At 44.4% G+C, this 12,131-nt stretch overlaps 1 protein-coding gene across 1 annotated transcript in view; it reads right to left on the reverse strand.

The window, feature by feature from the left end:
* Nucleotides 1-12,131, reverse strand: part of AR (androgen receptor) — a 116,338-nt gene that overhangs the window by 59,075 nt on the left and 45,132 nt on the right. Inside the window, exon 2 of the mRNA XM_048864864.2 lies at nucleotides 7,605-7,756. Coding sequence (XP_048720821.1) covers nucleotides 7,605-7,756 — 152 coding nt within the window. The remainder of the gene's footprint in view (nucleotides 1-7,604; nucleotides 7,757-12,131) is intronic.

Here is a 12,131-nt window from a genome sequence, read left to right on the forward strand (position 1 = left end):
CTATATTTGCCTTTTTCCAATCATCTGGGACCTCCCCCAATCACCACGAGTTTTCAAAAATAATGTCCAATGGCTTTGCAATCACATCAGCCAGTTCCCTCAACATCCTCGGATGCATTAGATCTGGACCCATGGACTTGTGTATGTAGAGCTTTTCAGAATAGTCCTTAACCTGTTTTTTCACCACTGAGGGCTGCTCATCTTCTCCCCATACTGTGTTGCCCAGAACAGCAGTGTAGGAGCTGACCTTGTCTGTGTCGATTGAGGCAAAAAAAAGCATTGAGTACTTCAGCTTTTTCCACATCACCTGTCACTAGGTAACCTTCCCCATTCATTAAGGGTCCCACATTTTCCCTGATGTTTTTCTTGTTGCTAACACACCTGTAGAAACCCTTCTTGTTACCCTTCACATCCCTTGCTAGCTGCAACTCCAGTTGTGTTTTGGCCTTCTTGATTACACCCTGGCATGCTCAAGCAATATTTTTATACTCCTCCCTAGTCATCTGACCAAGTTTCTACTTCTTGTAAGCTTCGTTTTTGTGTTCAAACTCACCAAAGATTTCTCTGTTAAGCCAAAGCTGGTCGCCTGCCATATTTGCTATTCTTTCTGCACATCGAGGAGTCTGGTGGCACCTTAAAGACTAACAGATTAGTCAAATCTGTTAGTCTTTAAGGTGTCACTGGACTCCTCGTTGTTTTTGAGGATACAGACTAACATGGCTACTCCTCTGATACTTTCTGCACATCGGGATGGTTTGTTCCTGCACTCTCAATAAGGCTTCTTTAAAATACAGCCAGCTTTCCTGGACTCCTTTCCCCACTCATATTAGCCTCCCAGGGGATCCTGCCCATCAGTTCCCTAAGGGAATCAAAGTCTGCTTTTCTGAAGTGCAGGGTCCGTATTTTGCTACTCTCCTTTCTTCCTTTTGTCAGGATCCTGAACTCAACCATCTCATGGTCATTGCTGCCCAGGTGTGGCCTCATGCAGGTGAATCATTGCATTGTAGCTCCCTTGCTGGACCATGGCTATTGATGGGTTGTTTGGCGTTGGTTACTTTCCTTGCTGTTGCCTCTGGGGAGCTAATATCTGGCTGATTCCCCCAACTTACAGCATGATTTAGTGACAACCATACTACACAATTCTCATAACTTCATATGCATGAATGACATACATATATGGATAGAGAAGTGACTTTCAGAAGATCATAACCTTTCCCCTGATACCTTACAAGGCCTGCTTTATATGGAAGCTCATGATTATATGAAAATGAGGAATATGGGGGTTACACCATGCTCCCCCAAGGTATAGAATGTCACAAGAGCACCAAGAAAAGTAATGGAAAATAAACTGCTTTTACTTGCCTGCCGGAAAAATCATCAAGCCAGGCTGGATCGGGCACACTGCCTGAGTCCAGAAATGGGAGTCAGCAGCCAGCAATGCACTGTCACCCTAGTCCCAGAAGCGGGGAGGGGGTCAAAAGGGCCACACATGGACCCTGAAGGGAATCTGCCAAAATGTTAACTCAGTCTCAGGTTGCATTCACTTTTCCATTGAGCACCCTCTGCACCATGAGGGTCCTCTGAGGAAAGGGTCCAGAGGCAATTGCAGGCAGTGAACTTCCAGGCAGCGTGCTCCAGTGCCCTTCTGCTACGGAGAATTGGGGACAGAGGGCCCCAGAACTGTCCCAGAGAGCCCCAGAACTGTCCCAGAGGGCCCCCAAGCTTTCATGAGAACTCAGAGGATCTGCAGGTTTTGGGAGCTGAACACAGCAGGAGAGGGAAGGGATCAAAATAGAACAGAACCTGACAGATCCCTCCATATGCACACACTCTCGCTCTTTTGTGGATTTTTCTGTGGGAAGGAGCAATCAGGATCATGAATCTTCTCCCAGGATTAGATGACTTTTAAAATAACATGCTATTCTGATCACTACCCTGAGAAGGTGAAAGAATGCTGCTGTGAACGCCAAAGATCTGCAGCCATAACTCATTGCCTGAATCCGTTCTGGCCACGTAAAATGGAAGCATAAAAAAATTGCTTAGATGGAAGGGCTTCTTGGTTTTTTCCTCTCTGCATATTGCGGAGGCATTAAAAGCAAGAATGATTATTCTTTTTCTTTGGAAGCAGAGAACATGCCTAGTGGAACAGTTATAGCAGAACCTTCCACTAGGAAAGAGGAAAAATAAAAACTAGTCTGTCTGAATTCCTTAGCATTCAGGATGCAGAATAGGACCACATTCTGAGCAAAATAAATGTCAGATTTGATTTAAAAATTAATTAATCCCAGCCCGTCCATCTTGCAATGAGGAAGCCCATGTCAGGGCTGAAGAATCTGTGTGCACAAGTTTTGGAACCAGCCTGTATTTAACCTGGCCCTACATGTGCCTTAGAATGTTCATAAATCCAGACTGCTGATGGGCTAGTGAGGAGGAAGGATTTATGCCTTTTTGCCACTGTTCCAGCATCTTGTGGTCAAGATCGCAAGTCCTAGGTGGAAAGAGTTGGTCACGGTTTTTATTAAGAGGAGAGTGAGCTTCTTTCCTTGAAGCACAAAGTACCGTGCAGAGCAACTAGCCCTATTTGTAAAGGAGTGACAGCCCCAAGGTATTGATTATTGTTCTTTGGAAAAACATCTTTTCCCCTTCTGTCTCTACCAGTGCAATGTATTTCTATGAAGTTTTCTGCCCCAATGCCCGTTTACAGTTTTGAAATCTTTACAGGTATGTGCAGTACTTAATTGATATCCAGATACTGTGATGAGGGCCAAAGAAGTACCTAGACATCTAGGTACCCCCCACCCCCAAACAGCCTGAATGTGTTGATGTTCACAGCATACTAAACAACACACTTCTTCTAGTTTTTGGAGAGGGAGGAGTTTGCTGCAAGCTGCTGGTATGAATCAGTGGTAAAGGGAGTGTTTTTCCTGGTTTGGGAAAGCTGCTGTGTTTGGTTTTGTTGGTCTGTATTTTTAGAGTACACCAAAGGAACCTGCGTAGAGCTTTTCAGATAGTCCTAAAAAAGTGCCTGTAGAAATCTAAAGAAGTAAAAATGTATTGGAGGGTGGGGAATCCCAGATTTCAAGTTTACATCTGTGCAAGAAGCAAAGGGACTGTCCATGGAAAGTTACCAAAAGGGAGTACAAAAACTGTTACAAATATGGAATCAAGGGTAGAAAGTGATAAGAACCCTCATTTACCACCCCCTTCCCAAAATAAAGACACCTCAGGCTATATCCATGCCCTGCAAGGTAAAGCAAAAACACAAAGTTCTCCTTCTTGGTTCAATTATTTGTTAAATAAAATGCATTACTGTGTGATTTAGTATAAAAGCCTTAAGGGCTGAGTAGCACACTGAATTTCTGCCTTACAATTTCACTTTCACTTCTGATTATCTAGGTTAAAAATCTTGATTTAGGTGACCTAAATTGCCTCCCATTAGTTCCTATGTAACACACCCTCAAATCACTTTCCAGTTGGAAAATCTCTACCTCTCACACCCAAGTGGGAGAGCAGTGAGTGGTTGCAACATGTATAAACAAAGCCATGTAGAAGCCCTAGTCTAAGATAGCAAAAAAACTAGAGAACAGAAGCAAACAGCATTAGGTTGGTGCAACCACCTCTCGGCTTTTCTAGCCCTCTGGTCTCTCCGTTTGACCAATCAAAATCAACAGCGATTATTTGCTGCACTTGGTTTCTCATTTCCTCTCTTCCTCATTAAGAGTTTTCATCTGTGTTCATCTAGATAGCTAAAAACAAAACCCTAATCCAATCTATTAACTCTATGTCTGCCAGACCTGCATTCATTCTCCATGTTAATGGACCAGGCATTCTTCCTGGTGCATGATTCTCGCCAATGTGGGATCTACACATGTCTTCCCATTTGTAAACAGGCAGCAAACACCTGCCAATTCTGATCCTCAATGAGAAAAAGCTCCCTATTTTCATGATTATGTCACAACCATAAATATCTGTCTGGGCTCAAATGCAGCATTTTAAGGAGCCAAGTTCTCTGCTGGTGTAATTGGGTGAAACTCCATTAAGGTCAATGGAGCTTCACCAGTTGACACCAGCACAGAACTTTGCCCGAAGTGTCCATATGAGAGGGGAATAGGAGGTTTCAAGTTACTAACTCCTGGAGGTAAAAGGAGCAGGGGGGTTCTAATGGAAGAGCTAGCAGGCTTTTAATTATGGCTGCAGTATTGATATTGCACACAAAGCCTTACCCTGCGGAAAAAAATGGATCAGAATCTGATACAGCAAAAGAAAGTTTTCATTTATACTCTCACCCTTTACACAGAGAGACAACATTGCTTGGTAGCTGAAAATAGAACAACATACCAACGAGGTTTTCCAGTTGGAGACCATTGCCCTTCCCCCCTCCCGTCTTGTAATTTAGTGCATCAGGCAAACATATTTTATCCTAATTACTCTGTCAAGGGAAAGGAAAGAACCTGTTGCAAGAAGAATTATGACCCTGGTAAATGTCATATGGTCCTAATTTATAAATAAAACAATAAAATATTTCTGACACTCCACACACACCCTAAGCCCAGAACCTGGAACAACAGTAAATCCCTTTTTAAAGGAATCTGTTAATTTACTCCATGAAGGAGATGACAGCACTGTTTATTATAAAGCATAGTGCAGATAGGCCAGGGTATCGGCTTTCCCAAGCAACTCACTCCTGACTCGCAGCACCCCCTGTTATTCCAGTCCTGGGTTCCCCAGCCAGCTCTGCCAGCATAACTCAATGCCAAGTTACAACACTTCTGCTATTTCAGTCCTGACTCTGGCAAACAAGTCCAATTGTGCAAACTTGTGTGATGGTTTTGCAATGAAGATACCTGGGGGTTAGACTGAGAAAGCCCCTGGATCTGAAGGAGACCTTATCACTTGCCTTGTAGGATGAAGCAAATAGATTGATAGGCACTCCAGGAAGCGGGGTCAAGTCACCTTCATTATGGCTGAAGATGATGAATGGGGACAGTGTCCATTAACAGATCATTTTAGTTCCCTTTTACTTGAATTATCTCTGAAATGTTCTTTCAAATAATGATCCAGATAAATTTCAAATAAAATATCCAGATGGTAGTTATACCTGACGGTAAGAAAAAACCTCGGTGTTGCTTTGAAATGTTAAAGTATTACATACCATACTACTGATTTGTTCATTTTTGTTACATACCCCATTGGAAAGGCACCTCTCACAAAGCAACTAAGCAATACAAAATCAACCAGAAAGGACCAAGCAGCCCAAATACACAGGCGTACCAAAATGGGGATCTACAGACTCCAGATCCCACTCCTTACTCTGCAAGTATTCACTGTTTGACAGTGGCAAGTAGGTTTAGTGCCCAATGCTTCAGTTTCCCCTTCTGTCACACAGACAGAAATGGGACCTGTCCAGCTTTGTGACAGCAGAGCTTGTTAAATGATTTCTGACTCTCCTCCTGAATGAATTATTCACCAGTTGGTGATGGGACAAATTCTGAATGATGCATCTGAAAAATCAGATCCTTAGCTGGTGTAAATCAACACAGCTCCATTGACTTCAATAGATCTGTGCCAATGTACATCACCTGAGGATCTGACCCATTGCATTTGACCATCTAGACATCTAGTGAAACAGTGAAAAAATGTATATGAAGCTGATTTATTCTACAATTTGTTCCCCCAAATGTCAAATATGCTATGTGAAAATACTACTTGACCAGCTGTAGTACAGGAGTTTGGAGATCCTTGACTGAAAGGGAGCAGATGACTTGGCCTCTCACAGCAGTGAAGTAAATGGAGTTATTTCTGATGTGCACCGTGTGAGAAGAGAATCAGACTCTGTAATCGCACAGATTTTTCATTATGATTATTCTATGAGGATGAAGGTGATGGGCTAGTTGACATAACTGGGGCTGGGTTGGGGGTGGCAGGTGGGATGAGTTTCCATCTGTGTGTTGTGAAGAATTAACTGAATTATCCACCACCTAAACTGCTCTTTCTTCCCCCAGTCCACCTAATTATAACATAGGGGCAGGTCTACACTAGAAGCGCTACATCGGCCTAGCTGTGCTGCTGCAGCGTGTCTGGTGAAGACGCTCTATGCCGACAGTGGCACAATTACTCCACCTCCACAAGACATAGCACCGGTATCTCTGTAACTTGCATCGCTCAGAAGGGTGTCTCTTTCATACCTCTGAGCAACGTAAGCGGTAGTGTAGACCTGTCCATTGTTTTTCATGCTCCTATTAGCCCACATGCGACAGACGATGTGACAGGCTTTCATTTCACAGCGTGGGTTGATCATGTCCTCTGTTAAGAATTACTATTCCCATTTCACAGATGGGTAAAGTTGACGTACAGAGAAGTGAAAGCCCAAAGTCGCACACTGAATGCAGCCAAGGACAGAAGCCAGAGAGTGCTGACTCCTAATGCCATGCACTACTAGCTGATAAACTTAAATGCCTTCCTGTTACAATAATATTATAAAAACCAGCATTTGATTTATAACCATTAGCAGCTGGTGCATTAGATGTTAGCATTCTGGAAAAATCATGATCAATGCAGTTAAATGCTCTCCAAAAGTCAAAGTTAACTCTTCTGTAATTGACAGGAGAGCTTATGGTACCAAATATATGGGCCTATAGACAGCCTTGAACTGCTGGCAAGAGAGCGTGCTTTTGATCTGCAGTTTTAACACCCTGGCATTTCTTACCATCCAGCCTAAAAACCTGCCTGACTAGTTTATTTTCATTTTAAATGTACAGGACAACAGTGTAAAAATTCGACAAGTGCAGGGGAACATCTGGGTCCATATTTAATCCTGGAGGCTCTTGGACTGAGGCCTAGGGCATGAAGGCGGCGCTGGTTATAGAACCTTCAGGCTGGGGAGGAGTGGGAAAGGCACAGAGGAGGACAGAGCACTGCTCCTGAACTAGTGTTACGGGCACCATGGAAGCACTATCATTCTCAGGATGTTAATGCGACAGTCATGAGTGCCCATATTGATGGAGGGGATACTAGGAAATGGGAAGCAGGAAAGGGAATAGGGGGAAAATACTGGATTATGATAGTTGGATTTTAGATCACAGATGGGCGGATGGCAATATGGTGACCCCAAGGCAGTGTGTAAAAGTCAGATGGGCGAGGGAGAACTAACTGACTCTGCTCCTTAGCCCACTCCCAGCAGCACGTGTTGGAAAGGACGGAGGGCTGGCTCAGGCTCTGGTTATGGGTATTTTTTTTCTGTGACTGGTCTGCAATGTGGAATGACAAAAGTACAGTAAGGAAACCAATTTTCTTTTCTGCCTTAAGGAATTCAGGGTCCCTCAGTGTTCTCTGCCCAGCCCTCAGGTCTCTGCTTCCTTCTGTGCCACAGGCTCCTCAGAGCCAGGAGTGAAGCTCAACTTCCTAAGAAGGTGTCAGACATTTAACGATGCTGCTAATGCCCATGGACATTTTATGTAATTAATGCATTTGTTTCTAATGAGAAAATGTGTTCTGTGAGTGAAGTACAAGGCCCTCAGGAAGCCCTGCCTTGGGAAATAGGAGATGTCAGGGCTGGAGGGCTTGTTCTCTGGTGTTTGTGTGTGATTTGAACAGAGGTGAATTACCTTCAGCTGCCCTTTTGAAGAAGACTTTGCAGCTGCCGCAGGTAAGAGCTCCGTAGTGGCACCCAGAAGCTTCATCGCCGCAAATCAGGCAAGTCTTCTGCGGTGGAAAGTAATAGTCAATGGGCAAAACGTGGTCCCTGCCAGCCTCCAACCTTCAGGGATAAAAGAGAAAAGGAGCAAGATAAAGAGAGTCAACAAACACGGTCTAGGTGAGCTGTTGGTGAGCTCAGCGTGCAGTGCTTGGGAGACTGCTCACTTCAAAACACTGGACTTGAAAACAGGAGGGGTCACACTTATGAAGGCAGGAAACAATAGAGCTGAGGCTCCACTCTGACAACACACTAGTTTCACACCAGTGTCACCCAGCTGACTTTGACAGGGGGATTACTCTTAGTTTACAGTATGAGTGAGAGCAGCATCAGGCCCAGTGCTTGTAACTCAGTCCTGTCTTGCTGAAGGCATACTGGGGATAGATTTGTAAGGTGCCTCTTTGGAACAGGCCATTGTACTGCCAACTTCGCTGTGGCTTCAGACTCAAGCCCAAATGCAGTATAGCACTGCAAAGACCCTGCATTTTCAGTTGGCTATTTGGGCCAAATGCATCAAAGTCAGTTCTGTTTCGCTGAGGATTAGTTTGGCCCTTTGATTTTTAATCTGAACAATTTAATTTTTACAATACCATCAAGCCTCTTGCAGGCTGCTCCTCTCCTCTCTCTTTCTCCCTGCCAGGTTTGCAACACATCCCTCTCTGAAGGCCCAGTGGCAACTGCATAGACCTTCTTTCAGTGAAGGATGGGCAGACAGGACTCCTTCTGATGAAGTGGGCTGTAGCTCACGAAAGCTTATGCTCTAATAAATTTGTTAGTCGCTAAGGTGCCACAAGTCCTCCTGTTCTTTTTGCGGATACAGACTAACACGGCTGCTACTCTGAAAGGACTCCTTCTGTCACTGATCCAGTGCAGATGGAGAAGTCCCTGCTGAAAACAGGAGGCACTTGCTCCCCTCACATCAGGTTCGAGAGTGCAGTCTCTGCAGTGCTCCCTGTATCTACTGGCCTGATCAAAGTCCAGATCCAAAAATTAACCCTGTGATCTCCCATGCAGTAACAATAAGGACTAATAGTTAGAACTTGGCCAGGGACCATCTTCATTTGCTGTCTTTCTACAGTGCCTAAGACAAGGGGAGGAGGGTCCTGTTCTGTGAATGGGGCTCCTATGCACCAGGCAATGCAAATCGTAAATAATAATAATCATATTTTATGAAAGGGTGACGTTTCCATTGATACCCCAAGAGCTGCACAACATCCATGCCACTGCACTGATACCTGAAATGGAAAGATTTGGCTCCACAACTCTCTTCAGTCGTGTATCAAAAACATAGCCCAAGAGGGAACTGGATAGCTCAGTGACCAGCAATGGGCTATAGAGCATTTCATTACAAGGTCACTGGTATCAGCAGTGATCAAAGTTCATTGTGGAATCAATCTAATTCCTAGCAGGCATCACAAAACACACCTCAAAACCTCAGCTATAATCACCACCACTGGCTGTTCAGCTAACAGGCCAAAGACTGACTAGGCCAAGGAGAATGAACTCCTTTCTCAGACCTAGAGATGGTTCCACCTGTCAGGGCTAAGATCCCTGACACTCAGAGAGAGTGAATGATGCTGCTGCTGCACCCCATGTGTGTGGTACCCCCTTGGACTTCAGTCACCAGAGCTGTCAATCCAGCACTCAAATCCCTCCCAGACAAGCCCCTGCGGGCCTCAACTGCATAAAGAAAACAGCAGTGGGAAGCCCTGCCACAGCACTTCCCTTTGAATTAATTCCAACCATAGGTGAACTAGCCACCATTATAACTGCCAGTGAAACAGCAGGACTCGATTATGAGCAGACGTGCTGTGCTGACTGGTAAAACGCTCAGGCAGACAGAAGGACTTCTTTTAAACAAGTCTATCAACTCATGCAAAACTGTCCAACAGGCTGGGCTAATGGGCCCCTCTCCCCACCCCCACCGAGTCAGATATTTCGCCTGAACCTTTCCTCCTCCAAAGGAGCACTCTCTCTTATCCCCAGTGCAGCCCTGAGGACAATATCTCTCCTCCACGCCCTCCAGTATCTCTAACCCATTTGGAATGCATGACCACTTTCAAGATGTTGTAATTGGCCAGAAAGCTCTTTGCAGTCCAGCCCACCAGTGATACTTATTAAACTTCCAGGGGGATTGCGCATTCCCGCGCTATCGGGGAGTATGCTGCTCACGCAGTATTGTCACCATATGTCAGCCCAGCGAGCAGGAGACAGGGAATCAAACCTGGGTTTGTAACACGCTAATACAAAGCAGAGACTGGGATGGACAGAGCCTGGTCGTGAACTAGGATGATGCAGTAACCCCCTTGTTTGTTTGCTCCAATTGCCAGTTCTGTCGAAATCATTTTGGACTGTCAGTTCCTTGGGGCAAGGGTCATGTCATTGCTCAACATGGGCCAGAATCTGCTGGCCCCCACTGAGTGCAATGCAGGGTATAAGAACCTCCCCTGTCCACTGTACAGCCCATGTAAGTGCCAAGCAGAAACCCAGAACTAAGGTGGCATGGAGGAGTGGGCAGGAGGTGAAGTAATAGTTCATCTCCTCCCAATGCACTGGCCAGCAGAGCCAGCTGGCTGTGTGGAGTGAGGGGAGCAGTCTGCACCCCGTGTAAAGATGTAATAGCAGATGAGCTGCCTCTTTGTGCAGGGGGAGCTCTGGAAAGCATATTACCTCTCACAAGGCAGAATGCCTCCTGTTTCTTCAGGGTCGCTCTGTACCCCACCCCACCATGGGGTATACCCAAATGGCATTCATTCAGAACAATAATACACAGTGAATGTTCTTCTTCTTATCTAGCCACTTAACTGTCATCTTATACCTATTAATCTACAATTCAGAGCCTTTTCTCTGACATGAAAACTTATGCCTTTAACCTGTTCTCTGATATACACTGTGTACGGCTGTGTAGCTCACTAAATCACATATGTTCAGCAGCTGATTTTCAAGAAGACATGGCACGAAGACTGTGTATCAGAGTTAGCAGATAATGCATGTGCTGGCAGTGACACTGGGAAGTTTGATCATATTTTATTGTTAGTTATTATTTATGATTTGTTTGCAGTAACACCTACAAAGTGCTAGGCAAATAACGCTTAATATCACGTAATATGGAAAGGGACACTAACATCTGTTTGGCTCAAATTTTAACCTGCCTTTCTTCTAGTATCTGTTTGCAAAATCCATATAACCTCTAGATCTAGTTTAACCCTGCACATACTTCGGAAAATCAAATTATACTAGGAGTGAGCAACCCTGCAATAACAAATCCTGCAATCCTTACTCAGTCGAATAATCCTTACACACAGGAAGAAATGTTGCAGGTCTGCACTCTTAATGTGAACAAATGATGGAGAAAACCAAACAAAATTACCAAGAAAACAGATGACAGTTTCAAGCTTCCAGGGAGCTGATTACAAACGGTAAGGAAAACGTTCTGAAAACTTCCTCGAGTTTTCTATTTTCACTGTCCAGTGCTCCTGTCACTTACACAGACCTCAGAGCATAGTGACGCTTCCTGGTGGCTCCCATAGCCCCACCCACAACTGTAATCTATCATGGATTCAGTCTTTATTTATCTGCCACTGGACTGGTTCCCGTTAACCTTTGCCCAGTGTGCCTGTGTGCTCTGCAGGATCACAGGCATTTCTGCACTCTGGCATATGATTCAAGAGGAAGCCTGTGCACTCAGGAAGAGCTGCCTGTGAAAATCAGGCTTAATTAAACAAATGCACATGCATTATTTGCAGGTCCCAGTTCCCAACTTTTCCCACTTGAGTTCCAACTCTTTATTATTTCATAATGGATTTATATTTTTGTTACTCCAAACCGATAACATTGTCACATGCAACGGGAGTGCTGTCTGTTGTACTTTTCTTTGTGTGAGTTTCATAATTAATTAGGCAAAGCAGGTTATTAAAAGCTTCTTTAAAATGTAGGGCTAGGTCCTGCATCCCTAGTCACATGAGTAGTCCCAGTGAGACTACTCACATGAATAAGGGCTGCAGGGTCAAACTCTTAGGCCCTGTCTACATAGGAAAGTTTTACCAGATGCACCAACATAGTTGTATCTCTAGACTTCCCTTATTCTGGACACACTTACTCTGGTATGAGTCATTTTTTTTAGTTTAGCTTAAACCCCTCCCTTCCCAAGACATAAGCTAAATTGAAAAAAGGCCACTCTTACACCAGAATAAGAATGTGCACTTCAGGGAGAGGTGGGTGGGTCCGTATAACTATATCAGTTTAAATTCACATATTAGCTTATACTGAAAAACACTTTCCCATGTAGACAAGGCCTCGTAGTCTGTGAACATAGGGTCAAAAATCTAAAAAGGATGTTTACTATCAGCCACAAAACAGACCTTCCTTAAAGGATAGTATCACTGTAGTTTGCCTTTCAACTGGTTTAGGGCCAGATTTTCAGAAGCACGTGCACACT

The sequence above is a fragment of the Caretta caretta genome, chromosome 9 (assembly GCF_965140235.1).
Source record: "Caretta caretta isolate rCarCar2 chromosome 9, rCarCar1.hap1, whole genome shotgun sequence".
Classification (NCBI taxonomy): Eukaryota; Metazoa; Chordata; order Testudines; family Cheloniidae; genus Caretta; species Caretta caretta.